Source organism: Calidris pugnax, unplaced genomic scaffold (assembly GCF_001431845.1).
Source record: "Calidris pugnax isolate Ruff unplaced genomic scaffold, ASM143184v1 scaffold68, whole genome shotgun sequence".
Lineage (NCBI taxonomy): Eukaryota > Metazoa > Chordata > Aves > Charadriiformes > Scolopacidae > Calidris > Calidris pugnax.
In genome coordinates, this window is record NW_015090921.1 from 4,090,483 (window position 1) to 4,105,269 (window position 14,787).

Consider the following 14,787-nt stretch of genomic DNA (forward strand, 5'->3'; position numbering starts at 1 on the left):
AAATATATTAATCCAAAATGGGGGGGCACACTGAACTGACACTGCAGTTGAAAGAAAGGAGTGCTTTCTGAATACGCTCAACTTTACACAGAAAAAGAACAGAAAAAATTTTATTTTCTTGCATCAGTTATTATACTTCCTTTTCTATTGTAAATATCTCCATCAAACAAGAAAATAAACTGCTTATAGACTACGCCGTTTTTGCTGCTTAGTTTTTACTCTGAGTCTTCTATATTCATAACAACCAATTGTTATATATTGTTATGTATATTTGTTTCCTATAGCATACAGAGCATTATTCTGTATACTACAGGAATCATGCAACAAAAAAGCAACATGAAGAAGTATATCTCTCACTGCCACAGGATGACAGGATGTGCTGCCCTGACAATTCTAGTTCACTTAAGTAAAATGTAAACAGCATCTAAACCTTTGGCATTGTTCTGCTCCGGTTCCTAAAGCGCCAAAATTAACTGCATGCTACTTTTATTCTGCATAGCCTCCCCATTTTCTAAAATCCCAGTGTTTGAAATTCTAAGCATCCGGGCACATAACAGAAGCAGACACCTTTTATACCATCGTGTCATACACTGGGCATATGCACTCCTACATATGTCAGAAAAAAGCTAGAACACATCCAGAGCAATAGTCTTATCATGGTTCATGCATTCTGGGCCCTTTCTGGTTCCAGATGTAAATGCACTGCACAAGATGCAGATGGCTAACCCATACAATTTGGAATGTGCTGACAAGGGAAAAAAACAGTCTTATTCTACATACGTGCCAACACCACCTCAGAAATACAATCAGTCAGTCCCAGCATGTAAGTGGGTCTTGCAGCTGCTACCAGAGCAACTCGTGGTCTGGAGCTGGCAAAAAGAAAGTTCATACTCTCTGACTGAACATCTGCTCCTCTATATAAAAGGTGAGAGCAGAAATAGCTGACAATAGCCTTTCACTGACACTCAGCAGGGCTAAACAAGCACAGGTCAAAGCTTGGGCCACAGTGGATAATGTGAAGTGATCCCAAAAACAGGCTCTTACTCAGCTGGCAATTCTTCCTCAGTAATGCTAGCTTAAGCAACAACTGCTTCACGTGTTCACTCCTGTCCCCGCAGAGCCCCTTCTTGCTGGCCTAGCTGCCTGCATTCATTAAGATGCTGATGAAGATGAAAATAAACCCTTGCCCCTCCACTCTGAGTTAGTTTTGTGATTTGTTTCACCACCTGGTAAAACAGCAGAGTGGGCAACGCAAGGCTGGGAGTACACAGCTGCGGACAACAGATAAGAACGCTGGATTATCCATCTGAGGACCAGAAATGGTGGTGGTTGGAAGTAACGAAAGGACAGCAAGGGTCAGCAGGGAAAAGTGACTTCCCTCTCAGCAACAGCAGGCTACCAGCAGGCTACACGACCACTTCAGCTCAAAGTCCCCGTCCTCCCCACCCCTGGCCCACATACTGGGGGTACAGCTGGTTTACAAGGAGAAATAAACATTGCACGCAGTCACAAGGGGTTTCCATTAAGTCTTACGACAGCAAGCACTGGCATACTGGTTGTGGCCTGGTCGTCAGAGGGGTTCGTTAACTTTATTTCCTAGAAAGTGAGAGTTCAAGAAATGGATAGAGAGGAAGCTAACATACTGTAATTCCAAACCTGTGCAAGCCTGTTACTTAACTCTCTTTTGGAAGCCAGTACTGACGATGGCTTTAGCCCAATTAGACGTATCCATGAAGAAACACAAGGGAAAACTTCCAAGAAGGTATCCAAAAATAAAAGTATTATTTTTATATGTACACAGCGTTATAAGTAGTTCTGGTAGCTGGGCATTAATCTGGTTCTCAGCACCATGCTTCCTGTGTACAAATTACGGGCAGGTCACGTCAGAAACATCCCCCTCTGAATTCCTTGACTTAGGCAGCCATTAAGTATTCATGAGGAGAGCAGACACCAGAGATAAGAGGGACAGGGGAAACCAGCCTCCCGTCGGTCACACACACGGAACAGACCGGGTAAGGTGACAGAACTGAACACAGCCACGGCTCTGAAATGGATCGGGTACCTTAGAACAACAAAGCCAAGAGCTAAAGAGGAGGATTGTTAAAAAATAAGTATGTACACATCTACTGCAACCACGCAAGCCAAAGGAAGTGTTGAAAGAGGCCTTTCTGTATTGGAAGCAGAGCTGCGTATAAATACATAAATACGTGTGATTGACGAAAAGCTGGACGTGAGCTGGCAATGCGTGCTGGCAGCCCAGAAAGCCAACTGCACCCTGGGCTGCATCAAGAGAAGCGTGGTCAGCAGGTTGAGAGAGGTGATTTTGCCCCTCTACTCTGCCTTGGTGAGACCCCACCTGGAGTATGGTGTCCACCTCTTGTCCACCCTACATAAGAAAGGCATGGACATGTTGGAGTGAGTGCAGAGGAGGCTATGCAGATGATCAGATAGCTGGAACCCCTCTGCCGTCAGGACAGGCTGAGAGAGTTGGGGTTGCTCAGCCTGGAGAAGAGAATGCTCTGGGGAGACATTATTGTGGCCTTTTTGCAAGAAAGGCCCCATTTCAGTAGGGCCTGCAGCAATAGGACATGGGGTAACGGTTTTAAACTAGAAGACAGTGGATTCAGAGTAGAATAAGGAAGAAATTTTTTTAAATGAGGGTGGTGAAACACAGGAACAGGTTGCCCAGAAAGGTAACATTCAAGGTCAGGTTGGAAGGGTCAACCTGATCTAGGTGAAGATGTCCCTGCTCATTGCAGGGGGGTTGGACAAGATGATCTTTGGAGTTGCCTTCCAAGGCAAACTATTCTATGATTGCTACCAGCAACTTAAGCTCATTAACACTCTTGATTTTTTTAAAGGAAGAAAATTAAGAAAACAAAGGAGAGTGGGATTCACCTCAACAGATCAGATTTTATATTAATTCAAGTCAATGTATATACATACACACATTGTGGAGGTGCTGAGTAAGGGGAATGAAGAAACCTCACACTGCAAGGCATTTCTGTGTTCACATGAAAAAACTCTTACTATCTTTAGATAGATGTCACCTCAATTTCAGAAAGTTCTATTAAAAATAAATGTGTCTTCTTTTTTTGTCTACTGACTTATTTTCATAGTTTGTCTCATATCGGAAATGCTGATCTGAGCAGTTAAGAAAAGCCTTTCCAGATTTATACCATTTCCTTTTTCCTCTGTTTCTCCCCCTCCTCGCTCCCTACAAGTTACTATCTTATTAAGCCCTAGAAAAAGCCTTGGGAAATTTTACATTCAAAGTTTCTCAAATTTGGGTTAAGATAAAAGTGTATTCATTTTCACTCAGGATGATGATGCATGCTGCTAAAAGGCATGTGAAGAGCAGTTTGTTTTTCAACTTTCCCTTTGGTTTTGACATTTTCTTCTTTTTCAGATGTTCTATATGTAAGCTGTGCAAACAAAATTCTGCAAGACAGAGCTTGTTTTAAAGTGACTTTAGCTGGTAATTTGTCTAAGATGCAGGTTACAAAACAGTTCAAAAGAATCTGTCATAACTGTAGGGCTAAAATTCCTTTAGATTTTCTGAGGTTATCACAAATGCACTGTATTGCACACACTGATGAACTTTGCTCTTGAGCTTGTTGTTTTCTGTGTTAAAGGTACTAGTTACACCAGTCACTAGTTACATGCAGTCACAGGACTGGGACCCCCAGAGACGCAAGTAATGAATGACTTTCTCAAAGAACAGAAATTATTTGGAGAAATCAAATTACAGTTAAGTCTGGCCAGGTTGTGGTACGGGTGAGTCTGCAACCTAAACCTATATGTGAATATTCCATATCTCATATTTAATATTGATAATGTTAACTCACCTTTTGCTCTTTAAGAAAATATAATGACTTTCGTTTTAATACTTATACACACTAACCCAAAGGCTATGTAAAAATCTAGATTTTCTTTTTACATATGTAAAAATGCATGCTACCTTGTGTAAGTGCATACAACTTTTGCAACTTCTGACACTGTCCTCTACTCCTCAACTGTTAGGCTACAAAATTAATGGCTCCACCCAAGTTTTCCTCAACCATACCAAGGAGAGGACAGAGCTACAGTATCTACTTTCAGAGATAAGCATTTACAGTGTCAGTATACAAACCCTTTAATATCATCTTAAACAAAACTGAGTGCAAATCCACAGACACTTTAGCAAGCTAGACATGGAAACGCAGAATATTTAAACACCAGCACGGTCAGAGTTAACTGGCATACATCTCAGTTGGCTTGCTCTTTGTTTGATAACTAGGACTCATTTTGTTGGCTTTGCTGTTAACGCTGCAAAACATGACACCAAGCCCAAGGCTGGTTTCCTACTGCTTCTGCGTCTTCGATTTCAACTTCCTCTACACGCTATTCAATTGAATTCTGGCTATCTCCTTTCCCCTTCCACACTCATGAACAGAAGTAATATTCCCTAGAGAAATTTGGCACAATCTCACTGTTTTAGAAAAGATTTTTGTACTGCATATCTGCTAACTGCCCTAAGATGCTTTCTTGACTTTACGCTAGCACTTTTGTGAACTTATTTCCTCCTGAAACGAATCAATGGAGTTGTAACCTAACTCAGGAAATCAACAGCAATTTAGTCACAAAAAGACAAAACCTTCACACAAATCCCAGGCAAAATATTAGAGAAAATAACCTCCCGTTACACAGCAAGATGAACACATTTAGAGTCTCCCAGACAGGAGCAGAAGCGAGTTTCAGAGTAGAAAGACACCACTGATAATGCTCATCCACCAGCTCTGAAAAACTGCTAGGCTGAAGTCTCTGCTTTCCCCAGTTGCTGCAACAATGTATTGAATTTAAGAAGAGGAGTTGGTTTCAGTCAGAAAAAAGGCATCTTACATGTAGAAAAACATTACAAAACTCTTAAATTTACATATAGAATCCATCACTGACAAATCACGAATCTAGTTCTGCTGCTCCAGTAATATTTTTAAGAATTAATTAGAAGTCTTTGAGTTGATTTATTTTTTATAGTAAGTTTTGAAGTGGTATCTTCACATGGGAGGAACATAGCAGTTGCACGATTTTGCTGTTCACTCTGAACTTCATTAACTCTATCTAGTAAGGCAGATAACGAAGCCATCCTATTTCCAAGTTTGTATTTGTCATTTCTCACTAGTGAGGATTTGCTACTGTGATGTGGCCAGCACAGAAATTTTGCTTACCTGCAGCAAAGTGCAGCTGTGCAAGTTAGGGAAAGACAGCGGGAAATTTACATCAAGCAGGAAATCCCTGTTCCTCAGACAGCATGACCCCTGCTGTTTCTCCCCTTCGCTCTCCGCCCAGGAGCGCATGTGATGGAGCCTGTAGGATGCCTTCAGAGACAGGAAAAGAGCTAACCACCTGAAACAAAACACAGTAGGTAACATTTATTCACTGCTTTGTAAAAGAAAGGCTTGAGTATATTTACAACATAACTATTGGACACAAATGTTTTTTTACAATCTCAGGTTTACAGTGTCCCAACGTAAAGGAAGTATTTTTTGCTACACATCTTCCAATTATATTACTCTTTTTTTCATTTTTTCTAAGGTGGCTTTACTGAATCGAAATTATTAAATCAGAATACACTTTGAAGCACTCTGTTTAAAAGGGTCAAGCTCAAGTTAGCCACTGCTACTTAAAATTTCACTCTGACTTCTCTATATATTGCTCCATACAGAGTTTATCATAAAGATCATTCAGATAGATCAAGACAGATTTGTCTTATGTTAGTGAAACACAGACAAGAAACAGTGGTCCAATATAACCACAACAATAAAAGTATATCACACTTACAAAGCCCTAAGGAAAACACCGATATTTATCAATAAAGACTTGCTTTTATTCTCAAGTTTCATACAGTCACTATCTAACTTCAGTCAGAGTACTGTCTGTTCCAATATTTAAACAGATCACCTCCCTTTCCAAGGTAATACAGCTCACGGTGCTAAAAATCCATTATCCTAAGTCTACACATTGGAGTTCCATTCCCTATTAAAAACAGCACATGTGGAAAGTAGACAATACGGCTCGGAGCTGAAGAACAACTATCACAGAACAAGCTTACTTGGCCTGTGTTAAAACATGAGCTCAAGTTCAATTAGTAAGCACTGCAATAAAGTGGCCTTCAAAAGTCTGGATTTTGCACTTGATAGTGCCAGCAACCTCCAGCGTGATCCTAAGCAAACTCTTCTGTTGCCCTTTGACTGTGTTGTGTGTTTACAATGTCAAATCTTCGTAACAGAGGTTTTCTTTTGAAAGAGGCATAAAAATTGCCTTGCATGACAGTGCCCTACACCTAGAGGAACGCTCTAGAAGCTGCCATAATACTAGATAATGACAGGCAAGTGATAATATTAGGAGGCATAAAAAATGCAGTCTTATGGAGAGATGCCTCTAACATTACCTTAATTACTATAAAAATAAATAAGAAAAAGTTGTTCTCACCTGGCTAAATGTCCCTGATTCATGAGGTTTGCCATTTCTGCTGGAGAGACATCAATAAATCGGAGAAAAGAAAAACAGCTTTCTTCATTGATGCCTGTATCACAGAAACACTGAAGTTAGGCCAATGCATTTCACAGACACTCATAGCTAAAAAAGATACATTCACTTCATCAATTCAAGATACATATTCTCTGACAAATGACAAACCTAGGTGAATAAAAAGGAGATTCTAATTTAACCTAGAACTTTTAGAAATATTGAAAATTTAGTCTGAATTGCTGACTCCAAGTTCCAGTTCATTTTCTAGTCTGGGCAAAAGAAGGGCGTTTACCAAAAAGACAAATATATTCTTGGCCAGAAAGCCACGTAGCAGGTAAGGGCATTGATTGTGCCTCCTAATAATCAATAGGCAGTGTGCACAAACACTATCTGCCAGGCGTCTGACCAGAGCACACACAGCTCAGGATGCCTGCCCACCATGCTCCCTCTCACCCAGACAGGTTGGAAGGAGATGTAGGAATCGTGGGGGAATGTGAGTATGGGCATAAGGATGCCACAGATATGGTGAGGACAATGGATGCACTGCAGTGAAGTGTGGGGAGCAGAGTAGACATGTTTCAGTGTTAACGAAAAAAGCCTTTCAGGCCCACCCATGTGTACTGTGTAACCTCAATACCATTCACATATTTTTATTTTTTAACTTCTATAGAAAAATTATACTCTCCAAATTATTTTCCTTTTACGATATGCCGAAAAGTGATCCAAAGAAAAAGCCAATTATGAACACCAAAACAAACAGAAACCAGAATAATTGGCAAGATATACAGAAGTTAGAGAGTTACAGACAAGCGCAAACTCCTGCAGCTGCATCTGGTTCTTCTTACTTGAAAAGGGTTTTGCACAGTTGAGAGGTCCATGCTAACAGATTTCAGCACAGAAATGCAGCCAGGATATCTCTTGCTTTTTTCTCCTGAAGTTATTCCCACCCCAGCAGCTGAGCAATCTAGTTAGCTCTTTTTAGCGAAAAAAAAATCAATCATCTATAATAATAAATTATGTTTGTCAATATAAGCCGCTTATGCGGGTTTTTTGCTCATTGATTCGCTCCTGGGTCACTTGCATCTCATCTACTTTTTACTTGAAGAGAAGCTGGCAGTTTAACATACAATACAGACTGTACTGAAATGAATCCAGGAGTTCTCTGAACTGAATGTGTGAAAAATCCACATTAGACTAAAAAGGCAGCATTAATCCCTTGAAGCAAGTTAGAACAAGACAGGAGGAATGGAACAAGCGACTGCAGTAGGATTAAGAAGTGACTAAATAACAAGTTGTCCACAGATTATTCTTGCAGCTGTTTCCACCCTTTCCTCATTGAGCAAATGAAATATACATGCAAGTACAAATGTTAACAGAATTCGAACAAGTTCTAATCAGATAATCTCTGAGGACTAACTGATCTGGCCTCCTAGACCTTTCCCATGAATAAGACACATTACAAAAATCATCATATGCAAGTGTGCAACCCACTTGTTTCCCAGGACTGTAAACCTACCCTTCCTATGAAAGAGAGACTGCTGGATGTGGTCTGGTGCAAATGGCGAAAGTAAAACCCGTAACCACCTGAAAATGAAAGCAAAAAAACCAAACCAAATCACTAAAAAGGTGTTAACACATACAGTGTTATATCACACAATCAGCAGAAAATGTAGAGTAAGCATTCAGTTCCTCATTGTCAGTATTTCAGTGCCCTGGCTATCTGGAATTGGATGGCAGTAAGAGAAAAGCACCATCAGTCCACACGTGCTACTGGTCATTTTGACACTGAGACACACCATTGTTCTGGAGTTGCTGTAGAACAGTTGGTCTGATCTTCAAACAGAGCTTTTTCACCTCTGCCCCGAGCATTTCTCATAACTGAACGCAAACAAAATTAATCAAGAATTGCCACTTCCAGAGAAAACAGGAAACAGCACTCGGGCAGCTTCTATTCACCCATGGTAAGCGTTAAAAGCTGTCAAGGCACTAGAAGATGCTCACTATATTCCATGTCACAACAGACAGGCACTGAACATGAAAACTCACTGAAGGGAAACCAGTCTGGCTTTTTTTTTTTTTTAAGAATTCTTTTAAGGCTTAATTCTATTACACATCATCAGCAACAACTCTAAATTCCTTTCCCTGACTTTCTTCTTCCATCAAAGGTGTATTTGATGACCAGGATTCTACCAAGAAAGAGCATCAGGTATCAGATGCTTAACAGCTGAATGAATGAAAGAAAACTAGGAACGCATCGCTTGGCCAATGTCATTTAAGTACATCAGGTAAGGGAGTTAATTAGCACTTAAAAAGCTAAAATAAGTCTAAGTAATAACACTGAATAAGCTAAGCTGGAGAGGAAGTGAAGTAGGCTTGCCTGTCCCGTGAGTGGTTAAAGACCCTGATCTGTCCATGACGGTAGATGAACTTCGAAATCTGGTATGGCTTTAGGGAGATGTGAAATGGAGACCAAGTTTCTTGCCGCTCAAACAGCTCTGGGTGATTGCACACCTGTGAGAGAGAGAGCACGTCAAACACTGGGAGGAATTTATTTAGTCTGAGGCAGCATTTACATCCCAAATCAACTATGACTATCGATCACTGAAACTTTAATATTGATTAGTGTGACCCAGCTATTTAGTATATCTACTTACATTTGAATACAGCATCGTATCTTTTCCTATTCACGTAACAGCTATTGCCTCTTCTTCCCAAGCAAATGATCTCAACAACCAATTTGGAACCAAATCAGTTCGCAGATGCACACAGCACTTGGCTAAAGCTATTCTACCCCAACATCACGCTACACCGCATCAGAGACACAATTGAACTGCATGCAAATTTGCTTACCTATGCCAGAATTTTTTTTACATGGTGTTTTCTAGAAGCCGCATTTTAGTTTTGTGCTAATGAATGATTATACTGTTAAAAAATTATTAATGAAAATAGCCTTACCTTCCTGAACTGCATGACAAGGTTCATGAGACTACTAGTGGTGGTCTGTGCTTGCTGAGTAGTGCCCATCGAGGACTGCAGGAGGTCATCAATAGAGATTTTGTTTTTCAGAGCTTGGTACAACAGCTTCTGTCGACTTGTCTGCTGGCAGTACATAAGAATTTCAATCTGCAAAACAGGAATGAAGGTTTAGCCTTCTCTATCTCTGAAATAGAGGGTGACCACATCAGTACACACAAAGGAGAAATGTATCTTAAGCAAAACATAACTTTCTCAAAAAACACACATAAAGGCAGTCGCATTCATATTTGTATTTCAAGATCCAACCTGGAAAGGACTTAACAACGGGAATACTTTGGAAGGCTTAGATAACGATATAAGAGAAAGACCTTTAAAACTATGTGAGCACAACTAAGCAAGGAGGTATGTTCCTAAAAAGCTCTGAAAAGATCACATCTGCAGCTGATCAGCTTAAAATCTGACCTCAGTTCAACTGTGCTCCTGTTAGCATGCGACACATTTAAAGCCATCTTAAACAGGTGTCAGGAGCCCACGACAACCACAGGTGCACCACATTAACAACAGTGGCTGCGAAAAGTTCTTGTTTTGAAATTTAATAAGCACATCAGAGCAAAGCAGATGTCTCTCAGCCAGTGGTCCCAAAACTCGGGGACATGCTGACCACAAAATCATCCAGTATTGCTAAAATCCACATGAAATTAAGACACTAACAAGAGAGAAAAGTATGATGTTGCCACTATGTATTTCTTGCTCTTTCAAAGCAAGAAAAAAGAATCCTAAATCCATGTCAAATCCTTTACAAAGGCAATTGGAGATGTTTATGACCCAGTCATTTTCATATCAATCTCCTTCACTTCAATTAGTGCTATTTCTGTCAACTTAATCAGGCTTAAAGATTTTTTTATTTGTAACTGTTAACGAAATGTTTTCCCTACAAGAAAAGTTTATTAATTGGGAGTTCTTCAGCTACATTCACATCTAATGAGACTGCTGGCATGTGGTGCCAGAAACTGAAGGTTCATGAAAGGTCTACAATCAAATTTCAGGTATGCAGTCTGGCAAATGAGTTTGCAAAAACCAGATTAGAGAATAGAGCTATGACAATGAAGTTGAAATACTCATTCCAGATAAATACTTTTTCTAACCTTATCTGACAGCTCATTTTCCACATCCTTCTTGATTCTTCTCAACATGAAAGGCTTCAGAATCATGTGCAAGCGGGATAGCTGGTCTGAAATACAGGGAATGGGGAAGAAGGAACAACTACATCACCAAGGAAGAAAACTATATGGAGTTCTACTGCAAATTAAGTCCCTTACTGCTCAGCCATTACCCCCCATATGAATTCTTACAGCACAGAATTGGCATTTCTGTTTATTTTTCTTTTTTCAAATAAGCGCTAAGCTAAGATGTTTAGCCTATGAATCTAAAAATCTGCTTCAAAGAAGGAACTTCTAAAATATTTTATGTGTTATATGTTTCTCCATGCTGAACAATACAAATTTAAATTTATCACTCCCTATTAGTGGAGAAGAAAATTTCAGATGAGACACTGCTAATTCACAAAAAGAAATCGTTACATTTTTACGTTTCGCCTCCCAAAATTACAGCATCAGAAAAACAGGGCATACTGCACTGACAGACAACTGCAGGCTTTACAATAAGCTGTGAAACAAAGTTTGGGGTATTTGAGAACTAAAACCTTTACTTCTGTGACAAGTTCCAACTGTGCTCCGTTCTACTTTAATTACAAATCAGCTGTTTTACCTAGCTAGATTTTTCTACATAATTAACCCCTAAAATTTACTGTGAAGATTTTTTTTAAAGACTTTCTATGCTTTTCTTACAGTCCTCAAAAAGTGTGTAGTGCTTTGTGTCAGGATTTTTATGTCTAGAACTTGAAACACACTCAGGACATCTCCAAGACTGTGTGCTCTGTAGAAACTTAAAATATTTAAAATATTTGTCCTCCTGTGTTTGGGAAAGAAGACAACTGGAGACAAGAAGTATATCAACATTTTCACTACACGTTTTCCTGTTCATTACACATGCTACATTAGTCAGAAAAACAAATCTTGACATAAACCATGGACAACAATCTCTAACATTCCAATCCCATTATGCATCCTCTGCTTTAGACGACAATTCTCACACAAAAAATGTGAGATAAAGTTTATCCATTTGCAGTTGGAAAAGGCAACAGATTTTTAATATAAAAACTACTGCAGTTACAGCCTGCACTCACTCTCATCAATGGCAGATTTGTTCTCTGCATGGCTCTCTATGTCCTTAGAAAACCACTCGTTGAACTCTTCATGGGAATCAAACAGTGTTGGCATGATAAAATGCAGCAGGGCCCACAGCTAAAAGGAGAGGAGAAAACAGCAGATGAGCAAAAGTCACCCTACAGTGGACAAGGTAATTGGGGATCCCAAACCCTTGCAGCTCTTTATGAGCAAAATCACTTTACCAGACCATGAGATATGGCAAAATTAAACAAAATCTCAGTCGCATCCTCTTCCCACCCCTCCCCAAATGCCAGATACATCAACTGGCATTTGATATAAACACTCTTCAAAAGCCATGAGAAACTCAGCACAATTATTTCAGCCAACAGAAGGAAATGCCACAAGAATTAGATTTCACCCTGTAATCTAGGTATTACTAACTATCAGGTATCTTAAGTTTTATTTTCATTTGAATGCACAGCACATTTCCAAATTTTCCCCTGCCAGAGCTGATTCCATGTTTGTTTGCCAGTGGTTTGCTACAAGCATAATTCCACAACCACCCAAACATGACAGGTTTCTCAACTGTTCACGTGTATTTAGTATACATTCTTTTTATAAAGAAAATTCCACTCTCGTGAGCTCCCGAATACCTCAGCCATTGTGTTCTGGATTGGGGTCCCAGTCAACAACAATCTATTTCGACACTGGAACTGTAGTAGGATCTTCCAACGAACACTGATGAATAAAATTAAGAAAAGTCATTAAAACTGTTTTTTTGTACAAGGATATAAAACATAAGGTATTTTAAGACCAATTGCTTCCAGTGACCTTCCCAAATGACTTCTGGAGGTCACTGGGTGAAACTATCACAGCTACTGCCCAGTCTTTCAAAAGACAATTAGAGGAAGAAGTAGCCTTTTCAAGTTACAAAGAAATGCGTGCAATTTATATTATTTTTCTAAGTATCCTTTTCCTCATTTTTAATACAAATGCTTGGATACTTATAAAAGCTCATCACTAGAATAATTAACTTCCCAAAAGAAACAGTTACTACGAACCAGAACACCACATATTTTTCAGACATTGTAACACTATGTGCATGGGCCTCTGTGGCAGGAGCACTGAGCTAGACACTGCTGTCCTCCTAGAGGGGCAGTTTCCAAAGAATGCTGAAGAGACAGACTTCTGTTAGAAGGAGCCCACATCTAAAGCGGTCTTGAACCTAATGCCTACAGTGGCAACTTGGGCAAAGGTTATGGGAAAGCAATTACAGAAGTAAAGACGGACAAATCTATTACTTGAAAACAATTAGAAAACTTTCTGGCACAGAGTCTTCTGACAAAGATTGGGCTTTATTGCAGCCAAGAGTATTCACAGGGTTCTGACCTTCATTTGTGTCTGGAAGTGCCACTGAAGAAGGAATCAAAATAATGCATTTAGCAGAGCCAATATAAGCAATAACACACTGAAAACTAGGGACTGTTCACTAGGCAGAATTCTATGAGGAAGGAAGGTGAACAGCATTTCACACTGTTTTGTTTAACTGTCCTGTGCTCCATCTAAGTTTCTGCTCCACAACTACTTTTTAATTACATATTTGGAGAAGGAAAATGTAAGTGCAAAAACCTAATGGATCAATCCAGTGTCACAGAATTATAGAGATACTTAGGTTAGACACTTAACGGGTCAATTTAAACTTCCATCAGTTTGTGTAATATTGATGTTTTCTGGATATTCCTTCAAGAGGCTGATAGAGAGGGAAGATTTTGTTTCCAGTTAATTTGTTACCTGGAGCTACTCTTGAGTGCTTGAGCTTCATCCAGCACCATATATTGCCACTTCACTCGCTGGAAATACTTCACATCCTGTACTACCAGCTGATAACTGGTGATCACCACATGGAAAGGAGCATCCTGAGTGTATAATGTCTTCTATAACCAAAAAATAAGAAACAAATGTCCACATAATGTAAATACATTGTGAAGAGTTCACTTGTGTAAACTGTAATTTCAGACTTCTGTTTCATAATCTTTTGTCATTATTACTGCATTTTTCCCCAGCTGACTTTTTTAATTAATTACAGCATGGTTATTCAACTGGTGGATCTGGAATTCAGCCCATTAGTCCCTGAACAATTTCAGATGCTTCTTAGCATGCCAGACAAGACCCAGGCATTGAACCCTGCAAAATGCTGCTGTTAAATCAGGAACAATCTGACAGGCCTGCAGGGATGCTAGACTTGGGCATCCTGAGTTGGTTACTCAAATAGAATAAACAGTCCTTGACACTGAAACTTCCTGCCTTATTTACAGAGCTCTAGTTCCTTCAACCAAACTCCATACTGCCCTGAATTGCCTTGCACCATATTGCTCTCCAGCAGAGGAGAAGCTTTCTACCTCATTACCTTAATGAATATGCTACTACATGATGGATGGATGAAGAAGCAGAATTCTCTATCTACACATCATTTAGCTTGTTGAGGTGTAGCAATAGCTTGTGGTTTACTCTTTGCAAATAACAAAAATGGTTGAAGCACATGGGTGTGTTGTTATTACCTGACTCCAGAACTTCCTGATCACCTTTCTATCGTGAGGATTTCCCCAATAAGGTAGCACCTGGAACAGCACAAAAGTAGAAAAACATTATTTTCAAATAAAGATATTTATTTTAATCTAGCTCTAGAATTTTATACTAAGTATTCCACAAAGTGAGAAATACAGACCTCTTTCTCCAATACAACAAAAAGGGAAATTATCTTTCTTAACACAGAGAAAAATGATAAACCACTTAAAAAGTACTTAGAGCATTCCAGGCAAAGGTATCAAGCAACTTATGCCTAGAGCAAAGACTGGATCCAGCTATGGTGAAAATTTCAAAATACCCAGTAGCACATTACACCTCTTAGTCAACTTTTTCTAAAAATTAAAAATGATACTTTGCTCATGGCAGAAAGAGGTCTACAGTAAACCCTACAGGACTAGTGGGCTCGTTCTCCTGTTTAACATTCCCTGTTATCCCATTGGTTTTGTATTTCAGAACTGTCCCCAGAAATCCAAAATAAAGCTAAATT

The 14,787-nt window shown here is 39.5% G+C and overlaps 1 protein-coding gene across 1 annotated transcript in view; it reads right to left on the bottom strand.

The window, feature by feature from the left end:
• LOC106892734 (DNA helicase INO80-like) overlaps positions 1 to 14,787 on the bottom strand; it is a 55,702-nt gene that overhangs the window by 16,447 nt on the left and 24,468 nt on the right. Inside the window, exons 15-24 of the mRNA XM_014950150.1 lie at positions 14,273 to 14,332; positions 13,506 to 13,648; positions 12,368 to 12,452; positions 11,732 to 11,849; positions 10,632 to 10,717; positions 9,466 to 9,633; positions 8,888 to 9,021; positions 8,027 to 8,094; positions 6,472 to 6,565; positions 5,208 to 5,385 (exon numbers count right to left, since the gene is read on the bottom strand). Coding sequence (XP_014805636.1) covers positions 5,208 to 5,385; positions 6,472 to 6,565; positions 8,027 to 8,094; positions 8,888 to 9,021; positions 9,466 to 9,633; positions 10,632 to 10,717; positions 11,732 to 11,849; positions 12,368 to 12,452; positions 13,506 to 13,648; positions 14,273 to 14,332 — 1,134 coding nt within the window. The remainder of the gene's footprint in view (positions 1 to 5,207; positions 5,386 to 6,471; positions 6,566 to 8,026; positions 8,095 to 8,887; positions 9,022 to 9,465; positions 9,634 to 10,631; positions 10,718 to 11,731; positions 11,850 to 12,367; positions 12,453 to 13,505; positions 13,649 to 14,272; positions 14,333 to 14,787) is intronic.